Raw genomic sequence first — 23,015 nt, forward strand, 5'->3', positions numbered from 1 at the left:
GTTCTTTTCTTTCTCCTTTATTGTTCCTGTCTTTTAATCCAAAGTTTATTGATTTCACTGCTCTCTTCATTTTCTTAAATACTATGCTCCTCTATTGTCTTGTGTATTTGCTTGCTCTGCTCCTGTTGTGTTTTATTTATTTATTTATTTTTTTGCTAACTGCATTTCTACCCTTTGCTCCCCCTCCTGTCATATCCCTAGTTGAGGGCAATTTATATGACACCCTCTGAATTCTAAAATCAAAAGAACACCTTTGTTAAATCAGAACAGGCTGTAAAAAAAAAAATAAACAGAAAAGGAAAGAAGGTTGAACAAGCAGAAAAGAGATGTGGTATATAGAGCAAGTGACAGAGTAAGAGGGAAATCATTTACATGATTCGCAGAGTCATGGGGGATGTAGAGTAAAACATCCCTTAAGAAGTGTTATTTTTAGCTCATGGCATTGTCGATAAGAATCTTAAAGAGGAATATTACACTGTCAGCTGCAGTGTCATAACAGTTCTTGAGAGAGAAACGGCAGACGCAGAGAGAAACAGAACAAACAAAGACCCAGAGAGCTCAAGAAAATAAAAGAATATATATATATATAGACACTGTGGTCTCACCCACACAACAGCTGATGCAAGTCAAAAAAGCCTTCGGGTGCTTCAGTTGGGCTACTCAGAGTTTGTTAAACAGACATACTTCCTGTTTAAATGTGTCAAAAGGAAGGCTTATTTGAACCTCCATGACACGTCCAGGTTTTCTTTTCATAATAGCCGAGATGCCTTTTGACCTGCAAATTACTTAACTAAAAGCTCACTGGGCTTGGAAGCTCTGCACTGTGTCTCTGTGGGGGACTCACCCTTGGCTGCTGGCTCCACAGTGACTTTATCGCTGAAGTTACCCCGGCCTGCGGTGGTGACAGCTGCGGCCCAGATCAAGTACTGCTGCCGATGGTTGAGGTGGGTGATTCGGTATAGAAGCAGCTCTGGATTCGCTTCGTATTCACTGGGCAGCTGGGGGGGAACAGGTAAAAAAGGAAATGTTACAGGAAAAGGCATTTTCACTTTCAATCAATCAATAAATCTGCTTGTGGTCTCAAACACTTAGTTCTGATGCAGTTTCTCTTTCGCTTTGCTGAAACAAGCAGCGTTATTTGTCAGGTACGTAACCACATCTGTGTAACATATGAACATTATACCACAGATTTGCTGTGGGGAAGGATGGATTTTCCCATATTATTAACAAACCTAAACTTAAAAATCACATTGAAATATACCAAGAGTCCATATTTTCAGTATTTCCTGTTGTATTATATCTCCTGGCGGATGCCACAGACAGGATCATTTTGTCACTTTTCCCAGGAGTCATGTTGAGAGCTGAGTGAACATCATTCTAATGTGAACCAAGCCCCGTATTCTCATCTTGAGTCAGTAATACAGGAAAAGAGAGGAGGATGGGTTTGAGGATATAGATGTTCTAGAGCATATTATGATAAGCCAAAACTCTGTGGAAAGATGAAGCTTGAGGGAAAGTGAGAGACAGAGATGAGAGGGCTGGGTTAGGGGGAGCAAAGCCAGCTCCCCTCTTCCTCTGTTCTCCTGAGGGAGGGCAAACTGAGATATGAAAGAGAGGAAGACAATGGGGGACAGACAAATGAGAAAGTCAGAGATATCATGAACAGTCACACACTAATGAGGTCTATCTACTGCAGGCATCAGCGATGACAGAGAGGAGAGGAGAGGAGAGGCACATAAACAGACAGGAAGAGGAATAGTCACATGCAAAGCACAAATACGCATGCATGCATACGCTGACACAGATAGACACACACATCCAGTGGCATACATGACCTGGAGCTGGACGTGTAATTGCAGTGTGTTTAACCCAGCCATGTGTCTGCTGTCTAGACATATATGCATTACTGTCCCTTCCCAAACACACACACATACTACACAACACTAAAACACACAGCCTTTCTTTTTTATTGCCTGCCAATCACTATTCACCTACCCACCAATTACACCCTTACTCCCTCCACTCCTTTTCTTCATATATTCTTCAGCTGTCCCAAAACCCAGGTGGAAACACACACACACACACACACACACAAAACATCCTTTCAATGTGCTGTTCATCTTAACTATTAATAGAATTAAAAAAAAGGGAACACAATTACAAATTGAACACACATAGAAACAGTGTAAGGGGACACCTAACTATAACTGATGGCATCTAAAACACACATTTTACTGCACCCCACCAGTTTGACACTGACTCAAATTTCTGACTGACACACGCTTGTGCACAGATGAAATGACTGCGATACAAGTGTCGAATGGTTTGAAGAGTCTGCAAACGTGGCAGACCAGTACGCTGCAGTGTTGCTGAGCTCTGTCCTCGCCTGCTGGGTTGTTGTCTGCAGAACGGTTTATTCTGGGCAAATAGATTCCGGTATTCCTGTTGTTTTTCACATTTATGAGCAGGCCGTCATGGAGGAATCCACCGGGCTTTTTATTACTTCCCTGTGTTCCTTATTCATCATCCATTCCTCCTGTCTATCCTTTCTGTATTTTCTTCTCTGCCTATCCTTTATCCCACTGCGCCATCCTTTCCTTCTCCTCCTGCAATCGCTCTTTATCCCCCTCTTCATTTCCCTGTCCCTCTCCACATTTCCCTGCCATGTGTGGGCCTACTCCTTGCATTTCCCTCCATCTTCCCACTATCTTCCCACTGATACCCCCCTCTGTTGTACATCGTCTCTGCATTTCTCCCTCTGACTTTAACGTATATCAGTGTCTTTTTTCTTCTGCTCTCCCCTTTTTGTACATATGTCTCTATATCCTCCACTGCAGGAAAAGGTAGTGGCAACGGGATGGATGGTTGTATGGATGGAGAGATGGGTGAGTAGATGGTAGGAGGAAGGGAGGAGTGACAGAGTGTGTGTTGCTGTAACGGATATTAAAATATTCCTCCGGCGTGGAGATAGCAGTGATCCGGGGAACGATAGAGCGAGATAATGAAAAGAGGAACAAAAGTACTCCCCACGCGGTGTATCTGACCCCCCCATCCCTCCTTGCTTCTCTCCAGTCGCACTCATTTACATAGTAATCATCCCGAACTCTGCATGGGGGCTTCAGAGAGAAAAAAGAAGGACTGGAAGACAGAGACAGAGACAAGCAACAGAAAAAAAGAGAAAGCGAGAGAGATAAGTGACGAGATATGGAAAAAGAAATGCTGATTTGTGAATGAAGGAGAGCAACACGATGTATGTATATTCATAAGTCATTTACATGGTGTGTGCATCTGTGTGTGTTAGAATGGTTTCAAATTCACATAAAAAGTCAGAAAAACATCAATGGCAAATATGTCTCTACCTTTACAATCTTGGTGTGACACCTTTGTGTGTGTGTGTGTCCATGTCTGTGCATAAATGAGAGTGTGTGATTGCTGTCGGCTTGTTTTCTGCCCCCGTTGATGAACGGATGAGGTTGTCTTGGCAACGCGATGAGACGCAGATATGCAAATGAGGCTGGAGGGTGAGCTTGCACGCACACACACTGCGGTAAGAGGAGAGCTCATTTCGCACACACATCTTGCTGAGACTGCAGCAGTAGACCACACATACACACAGACACACACACACACACACGCACGTGCACACAGAAATGCAGAATGCCATAAGTGTATAACACAAACTATATTCTACATTGAAAAAGACCTTGTCTCTGTCATCACCAGCCATGTTTGGATGGTCTTCTTCCCCCTGTTCCTCTTTCATCCATCTACTCATACTGAAACTCTCCACACCCCTGTTGTAACTCACCGGTTGGCCTGAACCGGGACTGGAGCAGTAGATGGTGTACTTGCGGATGATTCCATTCGGCTTGTGAGGGGGTAACCAGGACACCACGACACTACTGGCGGAGGAGGGCACAGCTTTGATGCCAGCTGGGGGTCCAGGGTCTGAGTCACAAAGGAGAGAAAGATGGGAAATAGAGAGCAGAGAAAACAGGAAATGGTTAAATTCTTTTCAGCATAAAGGTGCTCTGGTGAGATTATTCCATTCGTTGCCATTGTTAGCGATTAATTGGCAGTTATACATGCAACAAAAACATCCAAGTTGACCCCTGGCTAAATTGCTGGTACTTGACCTATCTGACTGACTTTGCTGGTTCCATGGCAGCATCATAACTTTCATAATAATCATCATAACTAAATTTCTCCAGTTCTCGTCGCATTGGTTGGTTTGAGTAATTTGGTGTACCTCTTCAAAGTAATTTAATGTACACTATCTCTCCTTTCCTGCCATATGCTGCTTCTGTCCAGTACATTTACCTAACTGTGGCTGGATGTCCACTTTATCAGCCTTGTTCACTCATCTTTCCTTCTCCATTGCAAAACTCATTGTGTGTACTGCTTATTTGACCAGCAGCCTCACTGCATTGGAAAGATATATGAACATAGTGTAAATGGTAATAACTCAATGATAATATGCAGCCATGACTATAGCTCTGTCTGAAGGTCAGGTTGAGAACTGGCTGTTTGCACAATTGCACTGCAAACACTTCCATATGCTATAAAGAGAACTGAGGGCAAAGAAGAGAGAGATGAGACCAAGTGAGACAGAGAACAGTAAATGTATGTGAAGAGGTTGCCCCTGGACACAGTGTCAACCCGCATCAGAGAAAAAGAGCTTTCCCCCTGATAAACACCCACTCAAACACTGATTTAATACAAATATTTGAAGAGCTACTGCGGCGAGGCCAGCTCATAAAATGGAGATATAGTGAGAGAAACAGAATGAAGGCTCTTTCTGAAATGATGCCTCTTACAATCTCTGCTCTTTACCTAATTTTCTCTATCTCTAGACACTTGCCTCCTCTTCTGCTTGGCCCCAGGGAGGGAGAGGAGAGGCGGATATGGATGTAATCCACAGCCCGCCAGTGTAAGCACAAAATTAATTCTCTCTAAGCCACAAAGAATTAATCCCTCTCCTTGTGCTGGGTGCAGAGTTAGACTTGCACACAAACAATAGTGCATGTAGACACACACACCAAATCTAAGACATATACACATGCAAACACACTCTTAACACCCCCCACTAACACTTCCACATATCCGCATGCATAGACCCACACCCTTAGGCCCTTAACCACACACACACTTTTTGGCTTCATAATTCTCATTAGCACTGGTAATAGCACATCAGAACACAAAGAGGTTTTAATCAGTAACTTCAGCCTTACAAAGACTGCCCCCCCAGCTGTCTGCCTCCTTCACACTGCTGCCTAAACCACACCGAACCTTGGTCCTGCACCTAAGATGCAGTCAAAGCCATTTCATTATTAGGTTTTTCTTTACATTCTACTGTATATACATAACTGAACTCACAGTCTTCACGAGTCTGGATATATAGGACGTTGCTCCGCACTCCATCCCCAGCCTGAGTATAGGCTAGAACCTGAATGCTGTAGTTGGTGAACTTCTCCAGGCCTCTAAGCTCCACCTGCTCTTTGGTGGTTGTGATGTTTTGCATTTCACCCCACTCTGACAGACAAAAAGAAAAAGAGAGATGTTCAGACCAGGGGACAGCATTGCTATCAGTCATATCATTCTTGTCAGGATAAGGTGACTGGAGACACCTCCATCCGGAAAGACAGCCCAGAACACGACCCGATATCCCTTCAGTACGCCATGCAGTGTCATCCTGGGAGGCTCGGCCCATGTGATGACTGCCTCGTCTGATGTTACAGAAATGGCCCTCACGTTTTGAGGAGGTTGGCTGGGCACTAGAGACAAAGAAAGCAAGAGAGAGAGAGAAGAAAAGGTCAGATAAGTTATCTAAAACATGTATCTAAGCTTGTATTTCACAGTTTAATTCAATTGAAAAGGTCTGCTCAGTGAGGGGTGAAAAACAATTGCAGCTTGTCTGATGACTTAGCTAAATACACAGACAAACTGAAGAAAATCAAGGAATTCCTTCATCCTTGACACCTTTAACCCCTCAAGTAGCTTCACGGCTGGAAGATGATCTTATTCTCCGCTGTGAAAATATTACAAAATCCAAATACATTACATTCTTTATCAGTTTGATCCAGCTGCCCATTTCCTCACCATATTTGGTAACTTTTGGAAGCAATCTGGCCTGCCAGCTAGTCAGCCATGTTCAAATGTTTTCATTTTGCCTTTATGTAGTGCTAAGGTTGTAAAAAACAACAACAACAACTGTTTGACATGTTTTAGATACGTTTCCTACAGCTTTGAATGGACGTTTGAGAAATATTACAAATCCACGACTCCTTGTTTTTAAGGGATGGATCATTCCTACAAATGGATGTCTTTTGTAACAATTTACACATATTTCTCAGAACCTAAGAAATATTTGTCATCAATTGTAATTTGTATTTAAGTTCAGTGGGTTTGAAAAAGAGATTTGTGATGGTGAAATATGTGCATCATTTTCATATCAATCTAAAGTCGATGTCCATTCAAATTACAACTGTTTTCCATATCTGAGAAATAAATAAATAAACCCTTGCTGAAATCCGAAAAGGCATTTCAATATCAAACCAGCAGTGAGCACATAGGCTAGTGATAGATAAAGCCCATGACATGCATCCAGTCTGGTGTATAGGAGCATCTCTAACACCGCTGTCTCTCTGTCTCTGTACAAGTCTCCCTCTGTCCCTGCCTGACCAGGTGTCTCTTTTGTTGGCTACCACTGACCATTAGTCTTTCAGGCTTTGAATAACGCACACTGTTGAAGATGAACAGAAGTCAACTTGTGAGGCAAGGAGGGGCAGGAAGAGAGGAAGAGAGTCCACTAAAAGACAGAGAGCAATGAAAGAGAGAGATGGGGCCAACTCCACCAGGGAATTTCTCTGCAGCTGGTGAGGAGAGAAGAGGTGGGGAGGAGGATGGAGGAAGGCAGGGAGGGGAGAAAGGAGGATAAAAAAAACAAAACAAAACAGGGTTTTGCATGAATAAGCCTTTAGGTACTGAGTTTAAATTATTAGAAGGCACCAAAACATAGCCCAGTTACTCCCTTCAAAATCTCACCTATGAGAAAAAAAAAAATAGAAACTAAGCGAGGCAGTGAATAAAAAAGTGCCTCCAAGTTGCCTGCGTCTGTGTTTATGTTGGATTAAACTGATGAAAGAAGTCAGATAAAAAAAAAAAAGTTTAATAAATCAGAGGTTGTTATTGTAACAAATATCTTTACATAAAGAAGTCTGGAGAATAAAAAAGTAGCAATACAGGAACATAATGAAAGGCAGTTTTTGGACTGGGGCGACAGAGTGGAGGAGATGGGGGTGAGGGGCAGAGGAAGAAGGGAGGAAGGGAGGAAGGGAGTTAAAAGCAAGTGGAGCAAGGGAAGGGCAGAAAAAGATGAAAAGAGGGAGCGGAGAGACAATGCGCTCAGCTGTGGATAATTACAGCAGGAAGCTAGCAGAGGGAACGTGAGAGAGCGACGGACAGAGAGACAAGCTAATTATAATTATTTTTAGTATGCTTGTTATTATCACTATTATCATAATGGCCATCAATATCTCTGTCACCACGGTGACAGCCACAGGGAAGAATTGGAGGGCTCTGTCTGCCTTGGACCAATGGAGCTGAGCCAACTGCTCACTGGGTGGAAGTATGTATGTGACGTGTGTGTGTGTGTGTGTGTGTGTGTGTGTCTGTGTGTATGTGCTTTGTTTGTATTTGTTGGTGGAGGAACTCAGGCAAAATTGGATGAAATATGATATGAGGTTCTGACTTCTGACTTCTTAATTTTTTTTTAAACTGCAACTTAATATCAAAGAATAAAGAGTGCAAAAGGGGCGAAAGAAAAATATTTAGATATTACTGTTAGAGAAAGAAGTTTTTTTCTTTGCGACTAGCTGACAATTTGTGGTTTTCTTCTGTTTCTAAGAAGCTAAAAGTCAATTAACAGTTTAGAGTAATAAAAAGGAAAACTCTTGCCCAGTAAATTATAGCTGTCAGGGGGTTTTGAAAATTTGATTCACAGACAAACTGAATGAAGTTCAGTCCTTCTGTTTTTCATCCATCCCTTCATAGATTTTTAGATATGATGCCCGTTAGCTTTGAGGATGCATGGCATGATCTCCACATGTCTCATTAAACATAAGTTGCCCAATCCTCTCTGCTGCCCTGTTGAATGTGTACTCTGACTATGAGACCATGTGTCTTTGATGTTGGTTCCTGAAGCCAAAATACATTCGTGTTGAGAGAATAGAGAGAAAGTAGTAATTTTAGGTTACAAAGCGCAGCATGAATTGACACAGATCAGACAGAGAAGAAGGAAAAAGAACAAGGCAACAGAAACAAGTGCAGCAACTGTGAATCAAAGCCAAAGCAGACAGAAGGTGATATTTAATAGGACTGGCAGTTTACTCTTCCACTGTATATAACGCACCCTGCAGTTTAAATTATTTCCCTTATTGCTTCTTATCACATAAGTGGAGAACGTTACACTTCTAAACAGACAGAGACGCCATGTATGTTGAGTTGTGATGTGCGTGTTTTGATTTATCACAACTCTCACCATCTTCCAGTGTTGTGGCATTGATCTCAGAGCTAGAGGGCCCTGTGCCAGCTCTGTTGAAGGCCTGGACAACCACTCCATACTGGGCAAACTTCTTCAAGTTGTCTAGTGTGTAGACTTCACTGTCTCCAGTAGCCTTCATCTCCACAATGCTGTACTGACCATTACTGCCTGGGCCATTCTCTCTGTAACCAATCTGGTAACCCCGAATCACGCCATTCTGAAGCTCTTTCCTGGGAGCCTATTGGATAAAATGAGGAAACATAATACCCACATCACACTCATCTAGTCATATACAGGCACCTTCAAAACCTCACAAATAAAATCTGGGCAAAAAGTTATCACTTTGCAAGCAGACAAATATGATAAGTGAGACGAGGGAACATTACACAGCCAGAAGGTAAACAGTTTACCTTCCAGGTGACCCTGATGCTCTGAGAGGTCACAGGCTGCAAGAGGACATCCATGGGAGGACCATCAGGCTCTGCAGGTGCACAGAGAGAAGATTTGAGGTGTTAGCAGTTGAGGGGTCCTCAATCTTCCAAACTGTTTTTCCTGTAAATCCTTCAATACAAAATGCTTTTGCAAGAACAGATATCATTATCATGCAGAGGCTAATACTCTCATATTTAAATTGGTAAAAAGCATTGCTGTCCAGATACTTACGTGCTTCTTCGGTGCTGATGGTGAGTTCCTTACTGGCCTCGCTCTTTCCTATAGAGTTGTAGGAGTACATGCGGATGCTGTAGACAGAGGCAGGGTGAAGGTCCACTATGTTGGCCTGATTGTTGGTAGGGGAGATGTTTCGAGTGGCATGCTTCAGCTCCCAGGTGTCTGAAGAAAGAAAACGAGAATATCATCCTAGTGTTGTTTTTCTTTTCCCTCTATTAGTCAATATGCATTATCTTCTTACAAAAGTAAAGTCATTTTTGAAATTTTGACAATGATTTTAAGCTGATCGTCCATGACAATCCTGTAGCACGAAAATGCCCTCAACATAGCACTTTATTCAACTGTCATAGTCACTTTTCTGACTATATGCTCTTTTTATTTACCTGTCTTGTTCTTATACTCAATATCATAGGAGGTAATGACACTGTTTCCATCAAATCTCTGTGTCCACCGGAGATTCATGCTACGATCTTTCACCTCTCGTACCTCCAACTCTGGAGGGTCTGGGGGCTCTGAGGATTCAAAAGAGAGGGAGTGGTGAGATACAGAAAGTTTAAAAGCAAAAGAGGGAAGTGCGTAGAGCAGGTTTGTGTAGCTTTTAGTAGTATGAAGAGGAAACGGTACATGTGAGGGCATTTGTGCAAGAATGGTTACCTTGCACAGTGAGCTGGATAAGGCCTCGTCCTTCTCCATAAGAGTTGATGGCGTGACAGGAGAAGAAGACTGAATCCTCACGCTCTGCTGGCTTTAGCTGTAGGGAGAGGTAGAAAGAGAAATGTCAAAAAGATAAACAGCTTCATCTATGTGCAGGGAAATTGTGGGAATTACAGCTTTGAGATGGAGGGGTATGTCTTCTGACTTACAGTTCAATGAATTGGTAAGAGAGATGCAATACGGGAGTGCCACCAATCAGGTAGCACATTATGTCAAAAATTTAAATTTAAAATTAAACGTTATAACTGTGCTATTTTTGTTACTGAAGGTGGATCCATACAGACCACCACGCACATTTTTGCCTGTACTTTAAATGTAAAACATCTTTAATCAATAGGTGCAAAAATACCATTTCATAGTTAATAACACGGGAAATATTTATGTCTGAGTCTTACCGGTAATACATAACTGCCTATACAATGATTTGAGAGGAGCAGGTGCTGTGTTAAATTTCAGGTCTCTGTTTTTAGGAGGGGAACTTGTTCCAACCACAGTAACAGCTGCCAAGTCTATACCAGTGCTTCTGTTCTGTTATATGCATCAAACCAGTTGTTCACAGTTGTTCAATAATTAGAAGCCCTGCTGTGACTGACCATGATTGATACCAGCCTTTATCAACCATAAGACACCAGCTAATATGACAATGGATTCTTTCATAGAGTGTAAGAGCCACACACTCTTGTCGTCCCATTTGAAAAACTAAAGGCTCTACCATATATAAGTGTTTCTTACCTTGAGAGTAGACAAGACCTCGTCAGTCTTTTCATTGGGACTGGTGGTAATGGAGTATCGAGGGTTGCGGTCAGGGTCAATGACTGTGTCGCCTCTTTCCCAGCGGATGATGATGGGCCATTCTCCCCTGGCTGTGCAGTTCAGCTCCTTCACATGACCCTTCTTAGCCATGGTGGTGTTGGGGTGACTGGTGATCATTGCGGGGACTGAAGAGAGAAGGGAAATGGAGTGTGAGATGATGGGAGTGTGGTTTAAAAGCAGGGAGAAATGGTGACAGTAAACAGATTGATGAGTGGGACAACAGAGGCAGATAACAGAGAGAAGGTGGAGAGAAAGAAAGGTGTGATTGGATAATAAGCACAGTTTAAGTGCAAAGGAAGAACGAAGTGAAAGAGCGCAGAGGAGAAGGGCAGGACAGGTGGCAGTTAAAAAGGTGTAGTTCAGAGCTACATAGTTCCATTGCAGTGGAGTAATGAAGAGCTATGGTCAATGAGGTAAAGTCAATAAACCTCCCCTCTCATTCTCCAATAGTTAACGTTGGGGTCTAGGTGAATGAAGAGGAAAAAACGATACACTCTACCTTTCTCGTACACAACATCGCTCACACATTCAATCTTCTCTGGCCAACACACACACACGCCTCGACATACACACAATATCGATCTGAGGAGGGTTCTGCTGTTTTGTTTTCATCACTTATTCATCTCACCCTCCCTCTCTTCTTCCCTCTCCGCTGAGCGAAACAGACAGAATTGAGGGAAGCAGAGGAGAGGAACGGTTCAATCAATAACACTAACACCAGAAGGAGAGAAGCGAGCGAGAGGGAGCAAGAGAGGGAGAGAGAGGGATGCAAACCTGTGAGAGCAGAACATGGTGAAACAAGTAGATGCACTTATATGCACCTGTTTATGCGTGTCTGTGAGTAAAATAGTTATGTAAGATCAATGTTTGAGATGATAAAAAAAGATCTTGGACTGATAGAAAGCCCTGCATAATATTGACAATAGTATGCCTGTTTATGTATTTACATTTATCCTCACTGTTGCTGTTCTCGATTGTTTTGGTGTTATGTCCATGGTCACCTTTGCTCCACCAATTTATCACTGAACATGTGTGTGTGTGTGTGCCCCTGCCCACATAGCACAGGGAGAGTACTGTGAGCTGGCTCATTGGTTTGACACAGTTGGCGAATGCGTGTGTGCACAAAGACTAATAAATCCGGAGCACTGGAGCATCCTAGATGGCCTCACCCCAGTAATCTACGCTATGAAAAAGTCATGCTGTGATTCATTGACCTATGTGGGTTAGTATACTTACTCTTTACTGTGAGAACCATGCTCTTGCTGATGTCTGAGCCAACCCCATTGGAGGCCTGACAGAGGTAGAACCCACGATCCTCTTCCAGGACATGTCGGATAAGTAGAGAGCCGTTACTCATGATCTGGATGCGGCCTGTCAGAAGCACAGGGTGGTACTGCTGTGGGTTCCCAATACCTGCTGCATGGAAAAATAGAGAAAACAACAGGGGCGGGTGATTAGGTTATAGTAGCAGACTATAGCATGAAAAAATGACTCTTATCATGTGCAAAGAAAACACATCACCGTATATAGAAGGAGAATAAAAGACGGGTTACGTACCTAGTGTACCTTTGGCATGCTTCCACATGACCTTGGGAGGGGGGTATCCATCAACAGAACAGTTCAAGATTCCTGCCTTCCCATAGATGCCATCCTGGTTGTTGGGCTGCACCACAAACCGAGGAGGCACTGAGGGAGGGAAGAGGAGGAGTCAATGAAAAGACAGTTCTGTCAACATGTTCATTACAGTAGTATGACTGTACCACAGAGCTGGAACCTTTCATAGGCATTATGATGAAATACACCAAATGTGGGATCTAACAAGAATAACTGACTTTCACAACCAGATTCAGTAGTTTTTGGACTTTACAACCATGGGACCATCAATCAAATCAAATCAAATGTCCACGAATAAGGGACTGACTGACTGAGGGATCGTCCTTGGGGGATCATAATTCCATCATTGGCCAGCCAAATGTAGCAGGACCAACTTGGAGTGTCCCCATTTCCCCCACATGTACAGGTGGTTCGTATATGCTCTCCTGTGCCTGTTGCATACGTTGTGTGAACTTTGTTAAGACTAACTGTCATTAGACTTTAATTTTCACAGACAGCCTGCCTTACAAACTGAATTAAAGATTCAATTATTCTGCATTTTAGCCAGAGAAATATCGAGTCTTCACTTTTAATGATGATTTATGGTGCGTCAGTGCTTAGTCATTTTATTTAAAACAACAACTTTCCTGACACTTTCAGCACTTGTTAAATATAATCTTCTATTCTTTATCTTCTCACACTCTTTGTTTTTCTTACCTGTAACTGTTAGCTGTCTCTCTGTGCTGACTGTGGCAGCGTCGTTGCTGGCAATACACGTGTAGTTCCCATTGTGTTTAAGCGACACCTTGGATATCTGGAGGGAGCTCATGAACTCCTTGGTGTCGATTGTGATGCCTGAAGAGGGCACGATCTCTTGCCCGTCCTTGCGCCATGTGATGCGTATGGGCATGTCTCCAGACGAGACCACACAAGCAATGTACATCAATTTTCCAATGGAAGTCGGTGGAAAGTCAAATGGCTGGATCAATGGAGGAACTGAGAGCGTAGGGTGTGAAAGCGTGAGCAAGAGAGGTGAAGGTAGGACGGCAAAGTAGTGTAAGAGGGGTTGAAAGGTAGGGAGAGTGAATACAGATATGGTGGAGTCATAGGAATTCACAGTAAAAAAAAAGGGGGGGGTTGAGAAGATAAAATGTTTAGATTGAATCGAAGAAATATATGATGAGGAGGAAAGTGATGGGATGAAAGAGCAGGGACAGGCAACAATGAAATAAAGGGAAGGTAGAAAGAGGACAGAATAAGGCAAAGGGGGAACGAAAATAAAGCAAGAAAGATGAATGGAAACAGTTGCAGGGTTTTTTAAATGAGAGGGGTGAGTAAAAGGTGAAGATTGAGCAGATGTAAAAAAGTGAAGGATTGAGAATAGGGAGAGATGTGAAGACGGGGAGAATATGAGTAGACACAGATTTTAAGATTCAGGGGCATCGAGAGGACACGGGGGGTGGGGTGGGGGGGGAGTGAGGGAAAGGGAGAAGAGGTGGAGTTAGAGAGGAACAGAGATGAGAGGCAAAAAGACAGAGTTAGATTTATTTTTTGAAGGGCATGGTTCACAACCTGTTATTTTCACCTGGCAGTCTGTAAACTACAGGTCCATCTGTCTGTTACCAAAGCTGGTCATAAACCTGATTCGTCCCCTTGTTGCCTTAAAGTGGGACCCTCAAAGCCTCCCCGGCACCACAGCCTGGCCTGCTAGCCAGCTACCCACTCTGCAGCTGCTTATACCCCCTACCAGCCCCTCCTCTCCACCCCGCCATGCCCTGCTAAAGCCAGACCATAATAGCTGCTCTAATTAGAGCCCCATCCACAGGGGGAAGAACAGCGTTGCCATGGAGACCAGCAGAGGTGATGGCGGTGGTTTGGAGTGCAGGGAGAGGGGAGGGAGATGGTGGTGGTGGTCTTGGTGGCGGTGTGTGTGTATGTGTGTGTGGGGGGGTTACAGCTGAGACATCTGGGGGATTTAATCTGGGCCTCGTTAAAATTCATCTAATTAAATCAGAGACATGACGAGCACACATTGATACAAGCCCATACCTAAACCCAGACACAGTAAAAAAAAAAAAAAAAAAAAAAATCACACACACACACCTGAGTATGCTTGTTTACACACAAACGCATGTATATGAAGGCCAACTGCCACAAATTTCACACATTCACCAATGTCAGGCCAAAACACGCACAGCCCACAATCACACTCGACAACTTCCTAAAACAAACATGTCATGCTACCACCGCAGAGAGCAGGGTGACATGCAGAACAAACACATACACAAACACACACTCCTTGTCATTCGCACACATATGTATGCCTGTGGCACATGTACACACAAAGCTTATACAATACCACTTCTGCTCAATGTAATTGCTGAGTGGTTGAGTGAGCACACTAGGCCACCCCGCCCCTTAATCAGGGGTTATTAGAGGCAATGCATACAGCTTTCTTTTTTCCTCTCTTCTTCTTGCACTTACGCCCTCCTGCTCCAAAACAGCCTTACTCGGCCTTAATCAGTCTCATTCACATTCATAATTTTTTCTACAACCTTTTATGGCATAGTAAAGCAAATGTTGAATAATTTTAAGTACAATTCCATATTTTGGAACATACAGCATATTCTTCATATTGCAAAACACAAAAGAATAGATGTGCTCTTGTGTTATCACTGAATGAATGTGAGTGTGAATATGGCTTTTCAGCGTGAGAAGATATTAAAAACCCACTACGCCCTCCAACAGGTATTAATTAAAAGAACTCAACCTTGTGACTGACCTTTGACAGTGACATAAACAGTTTGCGTGATGAACAGCTGTGGCTGGATGAGCACGCTGCAAACGTAGGCTCCTTCATCCATCCCCTTTTGAACATCGCTGAGCTTCAGAGTCCCATTCTCATACACCACCTGTGCAGACATCAGTAGAGTCATATCGAAAAACGATACATGCTCAGGCTTGTTCCTTTACATAGCTGGGAATTTAAATAAAATGATACTAAGATCATGTTCTGTATTTTGATGCTGTTTAATTTAATATGGAAAATAAGTTAGTTTTGAAAAGAAGAGCAAGAAAACTCCACCTGGCGATGGTTATCAGGCAGCAGAAGTCCCTCCTTGTACCAGTTGATTGAGTAATAAGGGTAGCCAATCACACGACAGTTTATGAAAGTGTTTCTCCCTGCCACCGCAGTAATGTTCTTCATAGGCCGAATTCTCGGAGGGCCTGATGGAGGTAGAAAAAGCAAGAAAGAGAGAGAGAGAAAAATGGGGAGCGAGAGAGATATGAGGACATGGGTTGACCAGAGGTAGAGAAGAGAGGGAGACAAGAAGATCATTAGTTCATGGTGTCAGAAGCAGGTCGTGGAATTTTAGGAATATCAGGGAGGGGTGATAGGGAAGGGACTGTGGGGTGGGGGTGGGGGGGGCAGAAAGGGAAAAAAGCATGTCGGTGTGTAGGGAGACAGAGAGACAGTAGAAGGTCTTGTTTTAATGTTAAAAATTAACTGCATCTTTTCTGGAGGAGCATCTACACACAGCTGCACAGTATCTGACCATTTTTGCTTAGTTGTGCCATTCCACTAATGTGCACCTTCCCACCCGCTGTCTGGAAAACTGTTTTGTCCATCTCAGACACACTTATGTCTTTTAGACTCTCAATTCTAGACAAGTGCAGTTACTCAGCTGTTTATTAAGTTGCCTTTAAGGCATGAATTTGAAAAAAGTCTCTGCAAAAAAGCAAATGTTGGCACTTCAGATGGAAGGAGCCGAAGGTAGCAAACATTAACTAGATGCAAACATAAAGGGATGCCAGACCTTCAGAGCAGCAGCCATAGTGTTATTCTTGACAAGCCAGCTTGAAAAAGCGAAGGCAATTCTATTTAATGTAACTAAGATTTTAACAAACAGACTTTTTATAAGGCCCACTGCATGATGAATTAATATAGAATAACAGGCAGAGGTAAAGTAAGTGGGTGAAGCAGATGAGAAAAAGTAAACATTTAATTTTGTACCTTATTTGGAGCCTTTCAGCTTACTGAAAGCTGGCACATCTACGTGCTTGGATTGGTACAGAAAGGACAGTGTCATTTGTTAATAGGTGTTTTCATTCACGCTGACCAGCCACCCTCGACTGTTTTACTGTAACTACATCCAGCACCTGCTTCGTCTGTGTTGGCCGCTGCAGGTTGTTCAGGATGGATGGACATGTGCAGAGCTCTGAAAAGATCATGCTGCATGGGCTGTGCAACATTGGTCATAACAGGTAATTCGTAAATGAACCGAAACAAAAATCATGTAAATGATGCCCTAAAAATACATACATATGTGAGAGCTTATAACACAACTAAACTACCTCAGTATGTATTATTGCCAAAAGACCCGGGGTTGGGGGAAGGAGAAGCAGACAGACAGTCGGACAGACACAAACTACCAATGATCATCCATCACTTCCACTCTGACTGCCTCACAATTGTTCGTCTTGTATCTTTGTTTTAGCCTCTCTTTCCAGCCCTCCTACCCCCTACATTTCTCTCTCTCTTTTTCCTCCCTTTCTCAGTGCGTGCTGAGCTTTGAAGTCCTAGCACTGACGAGTCAAAGATGTATTATTCAGTAGCACTGTTGCGCAGACACACAAACACAGCTACAGTGTGTATATGCATGTGTGTTCAGCCCCGTCTGTGTGGCTCGGTATCTTTGCTGCTGGCCCCTCACTCAATGGTATAAGTTGACTGTATCACATTTCTGTGAGTGGAAAAACATAGTAGGTGTTGCTTCTTTTTCATGTGTGGTTCTGCACGTGTGTCCGTCTTTGTGTGTGTCTCTTGGAGGTATTTGTGTTCAGTTTGCGTTGTTCGTGGGGCTGAAGCTCTCTGGCAATGGGGCTCATTCTCACTCCAGTGATTGTTCTGGCATGTCTGCTCAGAGCAGACTCACATGTCACAACTACACATCTCACCAAAGGACAGTGAATGGCGAGAGAGAGACAGCGATACAGCCCAGTCCATCGGTGTCACTCCTCGTATTTGTCATCTCGAATGGCACTGACATCACCAGTCCTGTCACCAGAGTTCACCATCAACAGACACTGGCACTTCTCTCTGCTCCATTCCTGATCTCTTGTTTCGTCTATTCACTCTCTTCAAGTATCACTCCCCATCTTTTTTTTCTTTTTTCTTTTAACTTTTTCCCTTATCTTTCTTTCATTGGTTTAATCTTACTTCCTCTCTTTTTCTCCATTTATTAAACTACAGTCCTTGAATTCAAACTTTTTCAGCCTGCAAATGTGTATCTGTGAGCACAGGTAGGTGAGCATAAAGCTGTATTTGCTTTTTTTATGTGCAGAGCTATGGAAGGTCAGACAACAGGAAAGCGACTTATAAAAGTTGTTTGATAGACAGAAAACTGACTGCTGTATATGATTAACATGAAAGTGTCATGACTGACAGACAACAGAAAGAAGTAAAGTAAGAGGAAAACAAAAAATATATATGTGGGAATGCAAAACACACATACAGAGATAGAGGTAGAGATATAGAAGGGTACAGGGTGGGGGTAGGGGTCAGGCTGTGAGAAGCCTCTGTATGACTGATATTGAAAAGTAGACAGGCACCTCTTACGTTTATGCGCGCTTGGTACTCGGCGCTACCAGCCGAGTTTCGTGCGGCGCACCGATACACTCCTCCATCTCGAATCTGAGGGCTGCTGACGTTGACATGGCTCACAGTGCTGCCGTCTGAGAGTGTGTACTGGCTGGCTCTGACACGCGACAGGTCCCGGGCCACAGGCTCATCATCCAGGGTCCAGGTGATGGTGGGGGGAGGTGCTCCTTTAGCAGCACACATCAAGGAGAACGGTTCACCTGGGACCACCACCTTCTCACTGAAGGAGGCGACTATGCGGGGTGTGCCATCTAAGGAACAATCATGACCAAAGACTTAAGACTTAAATTTAGAACATTTGGATTTAAAACTTCATTATGATTGGAAGATGCATTAAAATCACTATACTATGGAAAAATAACACGTTACAATAGCGAGAATGACGTTATAATCAGAGTGACATAATAAAAATCAAAAGTGGAATATACGTATGAGTGCATAAACTTAATGTAAACGATCAAAAAAAAAAAAAAGATGAGTTGTGAAACATTGAAGAGATCGAACTAGATGTGATAACATAAATTTATTTTGTAAATGAATAGATATCAATCAGGTCTTGGCCGCCCCCATTAGCAGCGTCGCCACAATACTTTCTGGAAATGCAGACACAACTGCAAAAGATAACCTGGTAACAGACACTATAGTGCAGATGTGCAATAGAGACATCTTGGGTTTAAACACGTAATGTAAAGTATGTTCAAAAATAATTTCTTCAAGCATTAAAAAAAAAAAAAAAAAACATTTTTACCCTTGATCCTGACAGCAGTGTTTTGTTCCATATATATGTGTGATATCTCATAGTAATCTCTGCCTCTCCTCACCTTCCAACAGTATAATGGAGAAGTCCTGGGCTGTTTGGCCCTTGCGTGTGGCAAAGCACTGGTAAGCTCCCGAGTGTCTCTTTTGTGCAGCAGAAATGAACAATGTCTCATTGTGAGCCCCCTGGATAGAAAAGTGCTGATCCGGCAGGACAGGTTCTGTGTTACGGTACCAAGACACAGTGAAGTGGGGTGAACCCTGGACGGCACAAGAGAGGATGACTGTACTGCTGATCCCTGTCTTCAGGTTCTTTGGAGACAAGGTGACCCGCAATGGCTCTGAAGATGGAAGGAGCACCAGGTAGAGCAGATAAAAAATGAATAAATAAGAAATTCAAGAAAGAAGCAGTCAAAGAGTAGCATACGTTTTGAAATGTCAATCATACCTCCACATTCACAATGAATTGAAGGTACTCTACTTGGTGTGTATCCGGGTTTGCCTCACAAAAAAGCAGGGTATTATTTACATTTCCAAATGGAAACTATTTGAACTGAGCTACACTACATTGACCAGGTAATGCAAATAATATTTTGGTAATATTGTGATTTTTTTGTATGAGTGTGTGCGCTAAGCAGCAAAAAAAAAAAAAAAAAAAAAAAGTGAGTCAGAAAAAATGATAGGGGAGAAAATGTCAGTGAGCAATAAAGCAGCTGGTGTGTGTGTGTGTGACTGGCAGTGTATAAAACTTTCCTCACATGAAATGAGTGCATGCACTGTAAGTGTGTGTCCAAATATATGTGTGTGTGTGTGTGTGCGTGCGTCTCAGTCCCACCTTCTACACCCTGTCACAGCAGGTTTGTAGCTTGTGTAGTGATGTGCCCTGGTCACAGTCTGCCCAGCATCCACCGATACAGAAGCCCTTTTCCCAACCGCCCTCAAATCCCCGCCACCCTCTCCCCTTTTCTGTATCAGCTAAACACAACTCTTTCATTCTTCATTGCTACACAAAACGTTATGAGTTATCCTTTTCCTCCTATTCTCTCACTTATTTGGTAAACAGAGCGGCAGGTCTACATGACCCCCACTGCTCTGCTCTGTACTGGCACCTCAGTGGGGTTTGAGAGCACAACGGTCGAACAAGCCATCTGTGGAGATCCAGCTCCCACTATGTTTTTGCGACAGTGACTTGTAGTGACTTGTAGTGACTTGTAGGCAACATGGAGGCATGCTGAAAGTACTGAAAATGGTGCTAATGAGATTCTAATATTTTGATAAGTTGTATTCTCTTTTACTGACCTATGATGTTGAGGTGACCTGTCACCTCTTTGGAGCCAAAGCTGTTGGTGACCTCACAGATGTAGTTGCCACTGTCCTCAAGCCTCAAATCAGAAATGGTAAGGCCAGTGATGCGTCGCGTCCAGCGAGAGTCTGCAGGTAATGGCCGTCCATCCTTTAGCCATCGGATTGTGGGGTTTGGGTATCCAGATGCAATGCAGGGCAGTTCTACACTGTGCCCCACCTGCACCTCTCCTGACTGGAAACTGTCCAACACTGAGGGAGTGGACTCCGTAGGGTCTGGAGGTAAAACATGTCAGAGAAATGTGTCTGAAATGTTCAGTTCTTTCATCCATTTGAAGATCCTTACAGGAAGAGCTTGGATATTTTAGGGTATACACTTTTTTATTCACTTTACTGAAGGAAGCTGGAAAGGACAATTGGCACCACAAATCTTTGTGGCATGAATTAGCTGAGCACAAAGAACAGAAAAAGTGAGAAACAGCTATCCCGGTTTTGCCCCACGGTAACAAAATCCATCTACATCACCTCTGAAGTTAACACATTACTCCTTGTTTATTTTGTAAAATATATTCCTTTTGAATTCAGTATAAAGTGTTTTGTGCTAAGATAGGCATTTTGCACAAAAAGTTGACAATTCACCAAGAGTATTATTGCAGAAACATAATACAGAAAGAGTATTTTTAATCTTCTTTTCTTGCAGATTGTTTCTCTTTCCACAGGCAAAAGCATTCCCCAAAAAGGTGGACTAAAACTTAAATATCTACTTTATGATATTATCCCTATATACCTTAATAACAAGCCAAGACTGATTGAGTTTGGTATGATCAGCACTTTTTAATGGTTGCAATAACTTGTTGCATACCCATAACAGAGAGCCGGGCTCCATTGCTCTGGCGAGTCTCTCCACTGTATTTGTGCTTTGTGATGCAGCGGTAGGTGGACAGAGCATCTTCTTTCTGCACTTCTGAGATATACAGAGCGCCCAATGAGGTCAGGAAGAAACGGTTACCTGTGGAGGACAGTGTAAAGGAAACAGGAGGAGGAGGAGAGAAGGAATTTAGTCAACTTGTATAAAAACAAATGTGTCACATTATTTGCATGTTAGGTACTACTGCTGATACAGAGCTCCTCAGGCAGAGATACGGCATTCACAAGAAGGGGACAGAAAACTCAAATGCATTGTTGTCAAAGGGCCAAAATAAAATATGTTATTGTTTTTAGTGAAGAAATGTAGTTTGTGCAAGACAAAAGTCAATTTATTTTTTTGCTTGTTTAAATACTACTAACCATGTTTCCCCGAAGTTCCTGTCTCTCCCAGTTCCTCTGCTCTCTCTCCCTGTCCTCATCCTGCAGGTGGTGAATCATCACTACCCCATGTTCTTGCAACACCTACCTCTCCCACATCTTCATGAACTCCATCCAGCATCATTTCTATGAGCTTCATGCAGCATCATATGTTCCTGCCTGCACCTGTTTTGAATCCCCTCCTCCTCCTCTCATCTATCCCTACTCTACCCAACTTTGCCCCCCTCAGTGTGTGTCTCTCTCTCTCTCCCTCTCTCAAACCAATCGGTCGAGGCAGATGGCCGACCCCCTGAAACTGGTTCTGCGCAAGGTTTCTGCCTCTGAAAGGAAGTTTTTCTTTGCCACTGTCGCCAAGTGCTTGCTCATCGGGGGATCTGTTGGGTCTCTTTAAATCATTTTATTAAGAGTTTGGTCTAGACCTGCTCTATGTGTAAAGTGCCTTGATGTAACTCTGTTATGATTTGGCGCTATACAAAAAAATTTTATCTGATTGATTTGATTTAAAACAAGCAAAATTCCCACAATTTAGTAAGTTGTAACCATTCTTCTAAATGTTGTAAGACACATTTATTCCCTCCGTATTCCTGAAATCATGTTATGATATACACATTCACCAACTTTAGCATCTGTATTTTGTATATGTTGGTGGTGACTAAAAACTGGAAAGAACTACTGTTCTCAATCATTACCTCAGTACTTGATCACTGATTTAAGGGGGGGTGATGGATGACTTCAATATACAGTACATGTCGTGGAAAGGCCGGGGCATAGCACTTAGGTGATCACATGGGAGCTTTTAACACACTCTGTCTACACACAATAGAGGAAGACAGATGAGGGGAAAGAGAAAGAGAAGAGAAAGAGCTGAGAGTTATTGTAGGTGTTAATAATTGATGTGTCTCTGTGTGTTATGGTAACAGCAGATTAGTGTCATTTTCATTTCACATCAGTGACTTTTTGGTCTGCCTCAGATTTATCTGCATGCCACTAGAAAGAGTTTGTGCACATGTGTGTGAGTGAGACAGAGAGAGAGAGAGAGTGGGAGCGAAAGGGATTGAAGGAAAAGAGAAGAGTAGAGTGTATTTCAGTGTTTGATTCTTTCCGCTTCTCTGAGTCTTTTTGTATTCTGTTTCCCCAAAGGGTTATTTTTGACAGAGTGCACTTCAGAGTTTGTAGTAGATTGCAGATTGTTTGGTTATGCGAATGCTATTGCAGTGAATGTGTGTGGGTGTGTGTGCTTGTGTAGGTGTGAGTATGTGCGAGTGTGTGTGTGTGTGTGTGAGAGAGAGAGTGTGTATTGTGTGTGTGAACATGCTGGCAGTTGTTTGCTGTACAGGATGTTTCAATGAATTTTGCAGTGCTGGGCTAAAACGCAGGTGTATTGAATAGTTGAATATCGGACATATGTGTCGCACACACAAACACACACACAAAAAAAAAAAACCACATGTGTCTTAAGCAATAGCTCAGTGTGGGCTCACAGCACAACAAAATTATTCAGAAACACTTAGGGTGTTAGCCTGTAGATGTATTGACTTGCTGATAAAGAGAAACTGCCGGGGAGTCAAAGCCGCAGTTCTTCTACTTCATGTAAAGCGGGTTTTCATTTTGTGTTCAAATTATGATTGTTCATAAGATTCAGTCCTTATTTCTGTTTTG

General features: G+C 42.9%; 1 protein-coding gene across 5 annotated transcripts in view; it reads right to left on the reverse strand.

The window, feature by feature from the left end:
• dscaml1 (Down syndrome cell adhesion molecule like 1) overlaps positions 1-23,015 on the reverse strand; it is an 87,129-nt gene that overhangs the window by 11,085 nt on the left and 53,029 nt on the right. For 2 of the 5 annotated variants that reach the window (XR_003841401.1, XM_029517269.1), the window contains exons 4-22: positions 20,914-21,060; positions 20,049-20,327; positions 18,815-19,090; positions 17,945-18,244; positions 15,417-15,559; positions 15,114-15,243; positions 13,049-13,327; positions 12,296-12,424; positions 11,975-12,154; positions 10,658-10,863; positions 9,866-9,962; positions 9,595-9,723; positions 9,206-9,373; positions 8,953-9,023; positions 8,540-8,780; positions 5,628-5,774; positions 5,377-5,532; positions 3,809-3,948; positions 845-998 (exon numbers count right to left, since the gene is read on the reverse strand). Coding sequence is in view for 4 of the 5 variants with exons in the window: in XM_029517269.1 (XP_029373129.1) it covers positions 845-998; positions 3,809-3,948; positions 5,377-5,532; positions 5,628-5,774; positions 8,540-8,780; positions 8,953-9,023; positions 9,206-9,373; positions 9,595-9,723; positions 9,866-9,962; positions 10,658-10,863; positions 11,975-12,154; positions 12,296-12,424; positions 13,049-13,327; positions 15,114-15,243; positions 15,417-15,559; positions 17,945-18,244; positions 18,815-19,090; positions 20,049-20,327; positions 20,914-21,060 (3,372 nt within the window). In the remaining variant the exon portion in view is untranslated. Of the gene's footprint in view, positions 1-844; positions 999-3,808; positions 3,949-5,376; positions 5,533-5,618; positions 5,775-8,539; positions 8,781-8,952; positions 9,024-9,205; positions 9,374-9,594; positions 9,724-9,865; positions 9,963-10,657; positions 10,864-11,974; positions 12,155-12,295; positions 12,425-13,048; positions 13,328-15,113; positions 15,244-15,416; positions 15,560-17,944; positions 18,245-18,814; positions 19,091-20,048; positions 20,328-20,913; positions 21,061-23,015 lie in introns of all 5 variants that reach the window. The other 3 variants (XM_029517271.1, XM_029517270.1, XM_029517272.1) reach the window with 3 other exon arrangements.

The sequence above is a fragment of the Echeneis naucrates genome, chromosome 13 (assembly GCF_900963305.1).
Source record: "Echeneis naucrates chromosome 13, fEcheNa1.1, whole genome shotgun sequence".
Lineage (NCBI taxonomy): Eukaryota > Metazoa > Chordata > Actinopteri > Carangiformes > Echeneidae > Echeneis > Echeneis naucrates.